The sequence below is a fragment of the Hippocampus comes genome, unplaced genomic scaffold (assembly GCF_001891065.2).
Source record: "Hippocampus comes isolate QL1 unplaced genomic scaffold, H_comes_QL1_v1.1 scaffold22, whole genome shotgun sequence".
Taxonomy (NCBI): Eukaryota; Metazoa; Chordata; class Actinopteri; order Syngnathiformes; family Syngnathidae; genus Hippocampus; species Hippocampus comes.
This window is the reverse complement of record NW_017806175.1, coordinates 917,596-933,040: the sequence shown is the minus strand read 5'-3', so window position 1 is coordinate 933,040 and position 15,445 is coordinate 917,596. Positions and strand designations below refer to the sequence as shown.

The window sequence follows — 15,445 nt, the reverse complement described above, 5'->3', positions numbered from 1 at the left end:
ATTTTGTTCTTTTTAAAAATCCCCCCCCCCCCCCCCAGTTTTATTCTCTACTGTAATTTACTCTCAATGCCACAAGATGGTGGCAAACAATAACTTTCCTTTCAATGAACCTCTTCATGTCATTTCAACAGTTCCTTGGTACCAAGATGCCACCAGATGGCGCCAAAGCAATTGAAAGAAGAATTGGCCTGACACAAAAACAGCAAATAGGTGAGTTTTTCCCCCTGTTTTTTGTGTACTTCCTAAAATGACAAAGCCATCTCTAATAGAATTGTTGGATGGGGTGGGGGGGGGGGCAGAGCTGCTCTTCTGTGAGGGGATAACCAAGACAGTATAGGAAGTAGGTACCATTGTGGAAAAATTAGACAAGAGGTGTCAAATTAATTTTAGTCACAGGGCAATTGGAGTTACAGTTACCCTCGGAGGGCCGTTATAACTATGAAACCATACAAATGTTTAATCACCTCCTCATGAACAGTACATAACAAAGTAATGCATAATTAATTTTGAAATCACAAGTCACAAGTAATAGTCTATTCAACTATTTTTCAAGTTATGTGCCAAGAAAATGCTTGCACTGTCTCAATGTTAGTATTTATTACAGATAGCAATTTTAAATTTTGGTACAGACTTTAGCAAGCGTCCTGGAAATTGATGTGCTTGATTTGCCTTTGTTGGGCCATATAAAATGATGTGGCCAGACAAATCTGGACCCCGGCCGGGCCTTGAGTTTGACACTTGTGAATGAGACCTTATTCCGCAAATGACAGAAAAGGGCTCCATGGCTGTGTCTCGATCTTTCAGACATTGATTTCCTTTGTGGTACGATACTGCAAATACTCAAATAATCAATCTTTAGAGCTATCAGCTCAAATAGTATTGACCGCCCTCGCCCATCACCACTACAATGGGTGGAATCAACAGCCCGTCACTGTCACAGCACACCCAGTCCGCTATTTTAGTATGCATTTTGGCTTGGAAACACCACTCCCTGTTGGACAAAGCCTGGATAGAGTCTTTCAGGATCTTTGGTGTTTTAAATTACACTGTGAAAAGGTGTTTAGTATTATCTTTGGGGTTGCTTGGAACGTATTAATGTCATTGCAATTAATTTCAATGGGGAAAGACGATTTGAGATATATGCGTTTTGCATTACACGCATGGCCACAGAACGAATTAAATTCATATTCCAAGGCACCACTGCAATTGACAATATATATTTTTTAAAGTCAGTCATTTTCAGATTCTGTCGGGTTTTGTTTTTTTCGGGAAGAATTTGACTCAGTACTACTGGAGTCTTTTTTGACACAAGTGTCAGTACTTCTACTTGAGTACAGAGAGTGAGTACTTTCACTCCTCTGGCGGATGTGACAAGCTGCCTCCAGCACTCGTCGCTGCCAATGACACTGGTCTCATCTTGTGTTGGCTCCATTGGCACTTTGTCTGTCACTGATAACACACCAACTGACACTTTCGGCTCACTGACTCCACTCGGCACTTCCACGCCGACGTCGCTCAGAACCGCCTTCTCTTTCATTTAGTGGGCAGCTCTCCACAAACTTTCCTCTTCACGTCATCATGTCCGAGCGGGCATTTGCATGATTTTTGTGCATCGCTGCCAACGCTTACATCCAAACCACTGCTCCAACAATACCTGTGCAATCAGCTGTGTGCTTCTGCTTTTGCAAGTGTGCGACCGCACACCCACTGGTGCGTGTCTACGCGAGATGATGTGTGTGATGTGTGGAAGCGAAGCATATTTGCCTTCAAGCTATATCATTTGCATACCTGTCACAGGCTCTCCGCTGGGTGTCAGGTGCACTGATGCATAGTGCGTTGCGGTGGCAGCTCTGCTATTTCATGGCTTCCCACTGTTGTGTGGCGCGCGTCTGACTGTCAGCTGACAATGAGTGTGTGTTTGTGTGGATCCAGAGGCAAACACACAGTCCCTGGTGAGGACAACACGATTAAAATCTACAACGGAGGCGTAACGGCGTAAATGTACTTTCAAGTTTGGCCAAGTCTTCAAAGTCAAAGATCTCCTCCACATGATGCATAAACGTGTGCACATGACCGACCGAAAAACAAGGTCCCACATTCTTTCAACGACAATCATTCACAACATTAATTTTCTAAAGCAGTAGCTCTCAAACTTTTTGTGCCATGTTCCGCCTCAAAAATACTTTCCTCTTCAAGTTCCGCCGTAAAATTCAGTAACGTAGTAGGCCTAAGCGTTCATCAAAAATGACGCAGGTGTCTTATTTCTAAAAAGGATATTTATTATTGGAAGCCTCAATATTGTAAGCAGGTTGAACATGAAATTAAGTTAAAAAATCTTCTTCGCAATAATACGTTCTATGCACCCCCACTCATCAAAACAAGACATTCTGATTAATATTGTGTTTCTGTAATGTGAATTAAGCGGAAAAAAAAAAATCACCCGTTGTCATCCATTTTACGTTTTGCTGTCGACTGAAAATGACATCACAGTGTCTAAATGCTCAATTAACTGCCATCACGGTTCACCTCTTTTCTGGGTTTGGTCGTGTGATGTTCGCAAACTGAGCTCTGAGCGACTGTGATGTCATTTTCAGTTGAGGGCAAGTGGCAAAATGGCCGCCCCTGACATATATAAAAATGGGTGGGGCCATGTTTAGACTAGTGGAAGTGCGTCAACCATAGTATTGGAAAGAAAATGAAACCTGGTCGCCAGCCAATCACAGTGGCACACTATTGCTTTGTGCCAAAAAAGTTTCTTCTCCAACCACTATCACACTTTTCCTCTTTGCCTTCACTTCACTACATACCTTCCCCAATGGCATCTCAAATTCTTATTACATCCGAGTTCCCACATTTTCCCTTATCAAATGCTATTTTTTTTTTTTGTTAATGGTTGGACATAAGAGGAATGGCTTTACTTTACAAATGGTTCGACATGGGAGTGAATGTAAGAGGATGCACATGAAGGAAGCACACACACACACACACACACACACACACACACACACACACACACACACACACACACACACACACACACACGCTCGCACGCACGCAAGCAAGCACACACGCACATAGATACCCATACAGGTACCGGATGATTAGAGGACAAAGAGAAGGCAGACAGGATAGAGGATGTCCCTGCTGTTTTGGAGAAGAGGATTCTCAGCTTGACTAGATGATATAATGAGCTGTTATGTTCTGGGTGATGAGACGAGAGGAAAGGACAGGCTGGAGGAGAGAGGAGGACATGAGTGGTACATACACACACACACACACACACACACACACACACACACACACACACACACACACACACACACACACACACACACACACACACACATATGGATCACTTTCAAACTGTGACAAAAAGTCTGAACTGTGAGAAATGTGAAGAGGCCAGTTTTGTTGAAGGACAGTGAAGTGGGTGTCTAAGTGGCCATTATTTATTTGTTATGTGTTAGTTTTGTCTGTAGATGATTGTGTGTCAGGGTGGGAAGTGTGCATTTGTGTGTGTCAGGGGGGGTGAAGGAAGGTTGGTGGAGGTGCTAAAGGTCTCTGTTGATGATTTGTACGCTCCATCGAGCAGAGCGCTGGGGCGGAAAAAGCGACATGGTCGGTTCCTTCAACCTGCCTGACCCCAATCTCCAGTCTGCACCGGGTCCCCCTGTGCAGCTTGCCCACCACACGAGACCCTGCCTCATTGTGACCCTCCCCTTTTCAGAAATGAACACACACACACACACACACACACACACACACACACACACACACACACACACACTTGACTGGAGAACACAAAAAAAAGATCATTGAAGTCCACCCACCAGGGGCGGACTTCTCTGCCAATTTGACCTTGATCAGAAATGGAAAAGAACCAACATCAGAAGCCGAAAGACCCCCAAGTCCTATAACTGCATGGTATAGTCTTAGCTTCGACTTTAGTAGAACTCGCGCAAGCGTTACACGTTATGATACCAATCGAAAACTATTTCACATCCCAGTTTTTCCCAGCAAAGCCGCCGTGTGCAGCCGCACATACTGCACATACCAGAAAGTGCCATTGCGTATCCTGTTCAGGGTCACGGCAAAACTGAAGTCAGCCGACTTTGAGGGAAAAAAGGTGGACTACAATCAGACCAAACGCAGGGCACTTGCGAATGGCTTTTTAGGTGTGAATCAATCCCACATCAGCTGCATGATAGTCACCAATGTGAAGCACTACACCAACCGCCCTCATCATAAAGAAATATAATCCAAAAAATGGGGAAAAAAATCCACTGCATCTGCATCTTCAGCAACAGATCTAGAGTGCTCCTAGGAAACCAACAATTAAAAAAACAAAACAAAACAGTATACCGGTACTATTATTTATAAAAAATACAATATAACAGATTTTTTTTTCATCCATCTATTTACCGAGCCGCTTCTGAATATTAAAATGAAACCGACCACATTCACACATGACTTGGCCCATCTGTTTGTTTTCAAAATCCAATGTGACCCTAAAAGCCCTAGAAGTGCGCCCTCCCGTATTATGCTGGAACTCAACAGGATTGTTTCAAAGACATTATTTCTCCTCAAATCCAAACTTTTTTTTTTTGACACTATGCCTACACCGACAAGACATACATTCGCCAAATAATAACTGACTTGAACTCAAATTTTGACCAAGGTATGAGTAATATTGGTCATAAGCATAACTATACAAAAAAGACATTCCACACAGCTCTCAATATGACGCAGTGCAGTTTGCACACATTGTTCCAGTACATCAAATGTTTAGTTCTGAAGAGCCAACCACTAACCCTTCTCTGTGACAGTGCGAGAGTGTCCAGGCTTGGCACTAGAGGGCACTAAGGCTACATCCACCAACCAACCTCCCCTTCCATCCGCAGGAGAAATGCAGGAACACTTAAACACATCACATGTAAGACTCCTTATCGCTCCTCTCTAAAACGCTTGCCAAGATCTCAGCGCCATCGGCCCGCTCTTGGGAGCACTCCAGTCTGGAGAAGGTCAGCTGAAAGGGAAAACTTCCTCCTCCTATCAGTGTCCATTAAGACACGGGCGACCTTCAGCGTCCGTGATGTGCGTTTGTGCGTCCCGACGATTGCGTTTGACAGGTGTCTTGTTCGGCTCATTGTTCGATTGTTTGGCGCAATCAAAGCGTCACTGACTACACGGGAGCTCCTCGTCTTCTCGAGCGCCTTTGTGTATGGAATCAATAGACGCGGCTTTCGCATCCCTGTTGTAACTCTGTCACGTCGAGAGGCGACAAAAAGAGCAACGCGGCTTTTGTCGCGAGCGCACACGACCTGATGCAAACTCACCCACAAAGACTCGTGTGCGTTTGTCATTTCGTTGACACGCCGGCAACTAATTAGCAGACACAAAAGGAACGTTACGGTTGCGCTCTGCACTAACATAAAGTGAATAGAAGCCACACCGCCGAGGATACATGTCTCCTCGGTGTAGGCCACGGGAGCCGTGCTGCCAGAGGTCATGTAGCTGTAGAAAGACACCTCCAGAGTGTAGCAGTAGGACGTGTCGTCAAGGAGACCGCCGAGGAAACGTCTGCCGGTGCCGGCCTTCACCACGTCACGGTTAAAGGACGTGTTGGACTGCAAGGGAAGAACAATACACGGGAGGCGAGATGAAAAGCATTTTCTTTTCACCGTTGTGTTTCCATTTTGACAAAAACATAAATGGTGCACATGTTTTTTTTTTAATTGATGTCATTCTTTTGTATTACAAAATTGTTCAGTGTGTGTACCGTGAGGCTGTTCATTGAGGATGAAGCTCCGCATGTTCCCGAGTTCCCAACCTACATCTGAAACGAGACTTTTGCACGATCCTGCTACTACAACCACATAACGACACTCGCGCGTGCAACGATAAAAGTTGTAACTTGTAGCAAACGTAATCTGTTTCTGTAAAAACGCCTCTCACAAAATGGAAATGACGATGGAAACAAAACCCGTTTGGTGTGTGGGCGTCAGCGATGCGACACAACTCAGTGTGTGTACCGTGAGGCTGTTCATTGAGGATGAAGCTCCGCATGTTCCCGAGTTCCCAACCTACATCTGAAACGAGACTTTTGCACGATCCTGCTACTACAACCACATAACGACACTCGCGCGTGCACCGATAAAAGTTGTAACTTGTAGCAAACGTAATCTGGTTCTGTAAAAACGCCTCTTACAAAATGGAAATGACGATAGAAACAAAATCCATTTGGTGTGTGGGCGTCAGCGATGCGACACAATGTTAACGGTGTCTTGGAAAGCACATTGTGAAAAGATAAAAAAAGAAAAAGTGACCATTACCTGCCACTCTTGCTGTGCTGCTTTGCTGAAATTCAAACCTGCTGCCACCGGTGGGATTTTGCCATGATTGTGTTGTGCTGCTGCAGCAGTGCATTGTGGGTAGCGCTGAATGGCCAGAGGGGCCAAAGCACAGGGAAAGGAGATGACCGACCCCTGGGCCAGATGTCCCACGAGCAATATTTGGCTTGAGTTCACTTCCCACGTTATTAAAATACAATTCATAAATGCGAACCTTTTTGGAAAAGAGTTTGAATACTGAACTGAACACACTTAAATTGGAGAAAATAGAAGGAAGGCCACAAAGAAAGCAATATTTCCAAACCATCCAGCTGGACTGTATCCAGGGAGTTTTTTTCTTTCGGTGGATCTTCACAAATCAACACAAAATGACACAATATACGAATACCAAAAATGACAGGTAGGAATAAAATAGCGTTATAATAGCGCCATTCCAGGGACTCCAGGTCGCTAACTACAAATTAATAAAACTGACTAAAACAAAATCCGATGTATTCTAAAAAAAGCCAAGCTGAACAAAATATCATACGAACAAAACAATGATCACAGATTCAATACTATGTTCTGTTCTGAAAGACTGATTCAGAATCATAAAAATCTAGCACAATTCAAGTAGTTCTAATATTTTGCCACACTGATAAAATGAGAAAAGCTCAACATGAGATGAGTGAAAAATTGAGCATTATCTTTGCAAGCAGTTTTTTTTTTTTTTTTTTTTTTTTGAATGTCCCTACCCATAAATCTCCTCAAGTACAGTATTAGTAACTCTTTTGCAACTTGGATTTTGGTAACAGTACATAGTCCAGTATCTCCCAAGTATTAAGAACCAGCAATACGCTCGGACAGAAAGAATGATAAGAGACCCCTCTGGGTGAGTGTGTGCGTGTGCCCGTGTGCTTGTGTGTGCGCACGCACGTGTCAGGACTCACAAAGGAGAAGTCGTGTGCATTGTGGCACAGCAGTCTGGGGAAGACGGCCTGTCTCTGGACGCGCTCCTCGTCCTCGAACACGTTGCCGTACATGAAGCCGTTCAGCATGGTGGAGTGAGCGTGGACGTCGATGTAGAACTCCAAGCTAACACTCTGATGTCGCAACACAATGGGGGAGAGAGACACATGGGGAAACAGAAGAAAAACAGCTAGTTTGAGTGGTGAGCAAAACATTTTGTGACACTGTGCGCTTCCAACGCGGGAAGTCCGCAAAACAAACTACAACTAACATGGACAGCCATTATGTCATTCCATCCATCCATTTTCCGATCCGCTTTATCCTCACAAGGGCCGCGGAGGGTAGGCCGGAGCCGGGATTGAACCCACGACCTCTGCACAGTGAGATCAACGCGCCCCCATTCAGTCATTTCTTGATCAATTCATATCATCATTGTATACTGTATTTTCCCCACCGTTTATTTTTCTTCCCCGTGATTCAGTTATGACAGGGCCCGTTGAATTCAGCAAAGCAACAAGTGATGCCTGACGCACGCAGCGAGGTCCACTCGACGCCAACGTCTTCGGATTTTTGTTTGCGCGTTGCGGTTTAAACATGATCATTGGTGTGAGATCAACGTGCCCCCATTCAGTCATTTCTTGATCAATTCATATCATCATTGCATACTGTATTTTCCCCAGTTTATTTTTTTTCCCCGTGATTCAGTTATGACAGGGCCCGTTGAATTCAGCAAAGCAACAAGTGATGCCTGACGCACGCAGAGAGGTCCACTCGACGCCAATGTCTTAGGATTTTTGTTTGCGCGCGCGGTTTAAACATGATCATTGAAAAAGAATTGAAAAAATAAATTTGCATATTTGATCTTGAGATTTATTGATTAAAAAATAAATTATTTGCCATTCGGCGTTATATTTGGGAATCATGAATGTGTGTCGATCATTTCATTGAAACGCACTCTGCCAAATGGACAAACATCCATTTGGAGAAAAGTGATGACCAAACTGGCACGCGGAGCCAAATAAAATATTGAACAGTACCACCTGTTCTCATCCATCCATCCCTTTATCCATTCATGACACTGCATATTCTGTTCAAGATCGAGGGCCGCAGGAGCCTATTCCTTTCTGACTTTGGGCAAAGGGCAGACGACACCTTGGGGTGGTCACCGGTTAATCACAGGATACATTTTAAGACAAGCATTTGCTCTCCCATTCAAACTGTCACTGAGTGGGAACTGAACCCATAGCCTGGCAGGTGAACCATTACATCATCAATGACTCACATTAATCCAGAGAAGTATTATTATGAGGCGTAAATGCGATCAGCAACTCTAACCTACAGTACATTTCTAAAAGAATTTCTTCTACTTGTTCCATGAAATCATATCAATTTATTCCCAGGAGTCTCTTGTCTTCTTTTTGTAGTGTTTCCATTGGCAGCATTGCTTCCAGTTTGTGTTTGTGGACTATGATGCCATGTCAGTGGAATCTGCCCAATCATGCTGCCTTAAAACATTTTCGTAATCGGATGATTTTAAATTTGCCTTCCCGTCAGCCTTTTTCTGTCCTCTGATCGGTAGGTCAGAGGGAAAATTGTTCCAGCCAGATTTGATTAGCTAGCGAGGTCTTCGGTGATCTACACATCTACGTTTTTGATGGCCAAAATGGCTGAAAAATAGACTTGGTCTCAGACGTACCGGTACTTGGAAAAATACATTTTCATGGCGGACTTTTCCAAAATGGCTAAACATCGCGAGGTCTCAATTTCTACAGTATTGATGGTTCCTATGGTGATGGTAATGATCCAGATATCAGGTTCATGCCTTGCCACTGATTGCAATCCATCTTGCTTCTCACATTTACATTAAAAGCCGAATGTACTTATGAAACATTTATTGCACATGCTAGCAAACAATCCCAAGCATGTAAAAAATGAGCCACGTCTTAAACTGTTTGTGACAAGGGCACGGGTGTAAGCTTACTTGCAAAGCCACCCACACTGTACACTTGTATACCTCTATCGTTCTTCCTCTTTCCCCGACCGCCGTCTACCTCCTTTCCCTCTCATTGCACATTCAGCAGCTCACTTTATTCCCCGTGTTTGGAGAGAGAGGGGGGCCGAAACACAGTGAGGAAGGCAGAGAGGTGGAACAACTATAACAGAGAAAACAAGGAGCGAAAACAGCACGGGGAGAAAGGTTGGCGGTGAAATATGGGGGCTGGGAGACGCCCACTAGCAGCCCCCGACAACCTGATGGATGGAGCCCCAGAGGAGAAAGGGAACGGCAGCAGGGGGAAGGCGCAAAAGGAGGAGGGAGGAGGACAGTGTGGAAGGAAAAGAAAAAAAAGGGCGAGGGGGGAAAAAAAAAGGAGCACGAGGCGATGGAAGGAAATTCAGGGCGAAGGTAATATATCGAGACAAAAAGATGAAACGGAGGGAGCCGGGCCAGTATATAAAGAGACAGCGCCCGATCAGCCTCCATTAAGGCCAAGAGTGGCATTGGGGGGGGGGGGGGGACCAAATGGGCCGCGGTCTAGACGGTGGAAACCAGCCTAATAATCACATGGTTGCCCCCATGCCTCGGGGTGGGGAGGAGGAAATAGTGAAGGTGAGGCGTTTCGTAATTTGAGGTGAGGAGGGAAGATAAGCAGGTGATACTGACTTGTACTTATTAGGCGTGGAACGGTTCGCAATGTCCGCCGTTAGGTTCATAACACAGTTTTGGGGGCATTTGTTTTTGGTTGGGTTCGGTACTGACTGTTCAGAACATCTAATCACGTTTCGTATCGTTCTACGTCGTCTCGTCTAGAGGGTTTGATTTTTGGCACATCATCGTGATGGATGTTAATCCAACATGCTTTTCATTTATTCAGCAAAGAAAATCATCGAATATAATGGTCATTCACTGTGGCTAAAATATATTGAATCTTTTGTGCTTTGTGGGCACAAACGGTTAATCTTTCGTGCATCTAGAGAATTTGTTTTCGAGCCACAATTCATATCAATGATATAAAGTGAAGCACAAACGACATCTTGTCACAATATCTTGTTCTCCATTCTCAGTGACTTTGTGAAGTCGCGAGCCGTTTGGATCCATAATTGACGGCCGCTTGATCACGGATAGGGATGTCGTCTGTATGGTTTTGCGCATGAAACATCCTGTCAGCTTGTGAGTGTTTGCACTTTTGTTCGCGGAAGAGGCAAACACAAACATGATCAAGTTATAGAAAATCAATCAATCATTTCTATAATTTGGGGGAAACCGAGCAAACCGTAGAAAAGAAATGTTTTGATTAATTTAACTCGCCCCGTAGTCCAAGCGTAAAACTGACTCAGGTCCATAAATGCGTATTACATCTTGCAGTGAACATCAAAACCATAATAATCAATATGTTGATAAGTGGTTAGCAAATCTGCCTGACAGTGCCGGGGTTCTGAGGAATCTCGAGTTTGCATGTTCTCCCCTTGCTTGCGTGGGCTTTCCAGATCCTCCTTGCCTCCTCCCACCTTCCAAAAACATGAACGTTCGGGCCACTGAAGACTGTAAAATGCTCCCAGCAATTGATTGCCAACTAGTCCAGCATGTACTCCGCCTCTTGCCCAAAGTCATATTCACATTTTTGAAATCGGAGTGTACATAAATGCACTTACACAGCCTTCATTCATAATTGGAAAGGTTTTCCTTTTTACTTTAAAATAACTTACTGTCACTTACAGTTTCCTTTAGCGTACACTGGCCAGTGGCAGAACCAAATGTGCCCCCCCCCCCCCCCTCCGACCCCCCACACACACTTTTGGTAAAGTTTTACATCCCTCTGTGTTGTATTGTACTAGCTAGCTAAGCTAACCCGTGTAGTAGGTTTGTCTCTCCGGTCCAAACGCGACAAAGGCCTTGATACACTGCCAACATGGGCTTTATTGATTGATTACTTAACAGTTCAATTTATTGATCATTTGCCAGTTAAACATTCACATATATGTGCAAACACATCCGGGCGTGGCTCTCAAAGACCACGCTTCACACGAAGCTCACAGATATGTCACACAGGAATTTGATGGGCAAATATTTAAAGCAGCGATGTTCCATATACTGGACATGTGTGCTCGGCTGTCGTCTCCCCTGACTTTGACGCCGCTGGTGGTATGTTATGCTAACACCCTGGACTTCTGTTTCTCCCATTTTTACTTGGAAGTTCAGCCCTCCCGTTGACAGCCTCGGGCTTTTTACGTCATGTCTTCGCTATCGCTAGCGTTCTTTGACCCTAAACCATCACTGTGCTGGAGCCATCAGGAAACGGATTTCCTCAAGCATGAATATCAAGCGTGTATTTAGGTCGTTGTCTATGCTATGGCGTGGAGTGACAAAATGATGGTTCTGGGCCACTGAAGAGCAAATATATATCTTGCCATCAGTGAAAGCAGAGCATGCAAGGCCCTCTGGACAAAAACGTACAAAAAAAAAAGAGATGTTGAGTTTAAATGTTTTTTCTTTTCTTTTCTTTTTTTGGACAAATCCCAATTAATTCAAAGCAGGTTTGTTCCCAGATTGAATTCTCCTTCACAACATCCCATGAAGGACAGTTATGACGCCTTGGTCACACAAATAACAGCCCACCACAAAGTCACGTCCAAGCTGACGACAATGCTAGGGCTAATGCACTGTCAATCAAACAGAGACAGTTCTGCAGGCCGCCTATCGTGATTGATGCTTCAATTAGCAACCCGCTCTGACCTACAGAATTGTTCATTTGAAATTGTAATTAAGCAATTAGGGGCAATTAAGAAACAGACACTGCTGAATGAAAGTCAAAAGACAATTTGAGCGGGTGAGCAAGAGGACCGGCGAGGGAGCGAGCGATCCAAATGAACGCTCTCCAAGAGAAGACAAACAAAATCTCAGCGCTAAAAAAACTCCAGGGAAAAAAAAAAAACGCTCCACTTGTGTTGAACTTGCGGTGGCCGTAAACAGTTTAGTGTAAATCCAAGAAGGTCAAACGAATGAATTTTGTCTTACAAGTGGTTATCTGCTGAATGTTAATTAGAGCAGGGTGCGGTGTGCGGTGAGAGCCATAAATGCACAGCTTATCCTTACACGGGGAGGGGGGGAAAAAGAGCTGATTGAAGCAGGATTACAAACTCGGGAATAAAGCCCTTTTGCATCAGCAGCCTACCTTTTGGAGGCGAAGGGAAAGTTCCGCTTGTTCGGAAGGAAAAGAACCAAAGTTAATCTCATTCGCCGTGTAAGCTTTTATATTAACATTTAAATATGGACGGCATTGCCTGTGGGAGGTTTGACAAGTGTGATGGCCAAAGCTGGCTTTTGGAGTGAGCTGTGCAATCCATCCGTCCATTCCCTGTAGCGCTTGCGGCCTTGGGACGATCCCGGGTGAATTTGGGCGAAAGGCAGCGTACACGCTGGATTGTCCATATAAGGCGGTTAGCACGTTATCAGTATAGCTGTGTTTAAAAATGACACATATTATGTTAACATTTTCCAAGAAGAAAAGAAGAAGCAACTTACGAGGACGATACATAGTCACATGTGCAGCGTCCTCGTCATTCGCCCCTCGGGCCATGAGGCGTTCTGATAGTTTTACGGAAATGTGAATCACTCCGAAAAAGTGTTTACCAGTCCGGTGATCGCTCACTATGCTGATGTTTGCCTTGGACATTTTCGAAGGGTTGTTAAAAGCCGACAAAAGCAAACATCCTTGTCATGATGAGGACGCAGTTAAAAGTTAAATGACCATCATTTTTTTTTTCTTTACTCAATTCTTTGTTTTTTTACATGATACACAACTCTCATTTATTGTGCAATAATCTAATTGTAACATGTATTTGTTACAGATTTTGATGCATTTTTCTGCTTTAGAAACCATTTATGTCTAAATTTTGGGGGGGGGGCTTGGAACAGATTAGGGCATTTAAATGGAAAACGCATCTTGACTTACAAAATTTTCTAGTTAAGAAATTTTTTCCAGAACCAATTAATTTCGTAAATAGAGGAACCACTCACTGTACTGTAATTTTTGCCGCTTTGGTAGTCAGATAATAGTTGAGTAGGTTTCATTTTCTATGAGATACAAAATATGTGATGACAACAGATAGTGACGTCCTTTGAAACATGAACATCATTTGTAATTAAAAAAAATAGATTTATCAAAATGCCAACAACATGGATGTAGACTTCACAAAGCTTCACAAATGTTCGATACCCGTGCCGCCTGACAATGATTTTTTTTTTTTCATTTCCGGTTGGTGCAACACACAGATTGCCTTTTCGTTTCGAGGGAATTGCGGTACAGATAATGGATGGATGGGTGGATGAATGGATGGAATTCCATTATTCACACACAACAAAGTAAGAGCTTAAACCAACGAAATATTAAACTACTACATTTTTTATAACTCTTTTTGAAATTTTTAAACAGCATTTTGCCAACAGATTTTTTTTCCTAGAACATCTTGTCTATACACTATTTTAGCAGGTATTTTAAAGTTTGCTTCCAACTTTGATAAAGAACAACAAATACACACAAAAAAAAGAAGAGATGGGAAGAATCCATCACCTTAGCATCTATGTAATATTCCACGGAGCACCTCATGGGTTCGAGGAGCAAATGGCAAGGAGCGGGCCACATGGTCAGTGACCCTCTAACGATGTCACAGTGACAGAACACGGCAGATGGCGCGACCCGCTTCAGGGGCGAGAGTAAATGATACAAAACCTTTCTCTTCCGTCTGTTTCCATCACCCCCCACCCCCGCCCCACCCCGCTTCCTTCCTTGTCAGTGTGAATCCTGCTCTCATATTGATGATGGCATTTATCCATTTATGAACGGAGAGGTGACATGTAATCGGGCTGAACGGGTGCCGATCGCTTCGGCGCCTCATGAGCCTCCACGTTTGTGTACAGGGAGGAGAGGGAAGATCAGAGAGTAAGGGATGGCGGAATACTGAAACGAGGTATCGGTATTGGGCCGATACCCGGCACAATAAATATGAATTAAAAAAAACGATTAATTTCATGCCCTTTTAAAGAAAATTGCTATGCTGGGTTCATATATGTCATGATCCTGTTTCTGTTTGTGTCCAGTAGGGGGCATATGAGGGCTTTCCCTCATGAGCCACAACTGTCTGTAATCATGCCCGGTAAAAGCTGCCTTTAAAACCTCTGCCACACCGACAACTGGCTGTCGGATTATTAAACCTTGCTCACGACTCTGTTGCCAACTGCTTCAATTTTCTAGACGTTCTTGATTTTTGCCTCATACTTTTACCACGTAACTCATTGTGTTTCTCTTGTAAGTCATTTTTCATTACGGTGTGGTCTCAGTTTTTTATTCTCGTGTTTTTGGATTCTCTTGTCCTTTGAGCTGACAAGCGATATACGTTTTCTCGTTCCTTGCCTTTTGCAAGCGCTTTTGGTTTGTTCCGCATTTTCCTATTTCTTTGTTACCAGCGTTGCACTTTGTTGGTCCTGCGTTGTTTTTTGTTACGAAACATATTTTTGTCATACGCTCTTATCCTTGTCTACGTTTGTGGGCTTCACGCTGATCCGGATTGTTCCGGAACGTAACAATAAAGGTCTTTCTTTAAAATAATCTGTCCTTGTTTTGAGGGCAAATTTTATGTATCAAAAGTACAAGTGGTATCGGTACTTGGTATCGGTGACTACTCAAGAGTTGAGTAATTGCACTGGTATCAGTCTGGAAAAAAGTGAGATCGAACATCCCTGATAAGAATAGTAACAAATACATTTTAAATTTAGATGGAATTTTATTGTTCAATTGTTTTTCCTTTAGTTAGCATTACAATTATTCACTGATTGCATGTGGGAAATGGATCCTTATAGTGGAAAAATAATGTCACACTGTCTGAGTCTTGACATTAATTTAATTAGGGCACATTTTTGGAAATGCTTGGTGGAAATTGCCCAAGTGTATTCAGTTGGCAATCTTAAAAACACACACACGCAAACAGAATATTCTCCTCATGTCATGGATTGTTCTCCTCGTATCATTACTTTAGCAGCCCCCAAAAAATGTAAGATACATCAGAAGTCTATCTATGAGGAGGAGACAATTTGGCTTCCAGCAGAGGTAAAACTAAAGAGGTATGATGAAAGGATTGAAGCAAGGAGGGGG

At 43.5% G+C, this 15,445-nt stretch overlaps 1 protein-coding gene across 1 annotated transcript in view; it reads right to left on the bottom strand.

The window, feature by feature from the left end:
* Positions 1-15,445, bottom strand: part of agbl4 (AGBL carboxypeptidase 4) — a 270,285-nt gene that overhangs the window by 4,725 nt on the left and 250,115 nt on the right. The window contains exons 10-11 of the mRNA XM_019896549.1: positions 7,280-7,432; positions 5,465-5,627 (exon numbers count right to left, since the gene is read on the bottom strand). Of these exons, the coding sequence (XP_019752108.1) occupies positions 5,465-5,627; positions 7,280-7,432 (316 nt within the window). The remainder of the gene's footprint in view (positions 1-5,464; positions 5,628-7,279; positions 7,433-15,445) is intronic.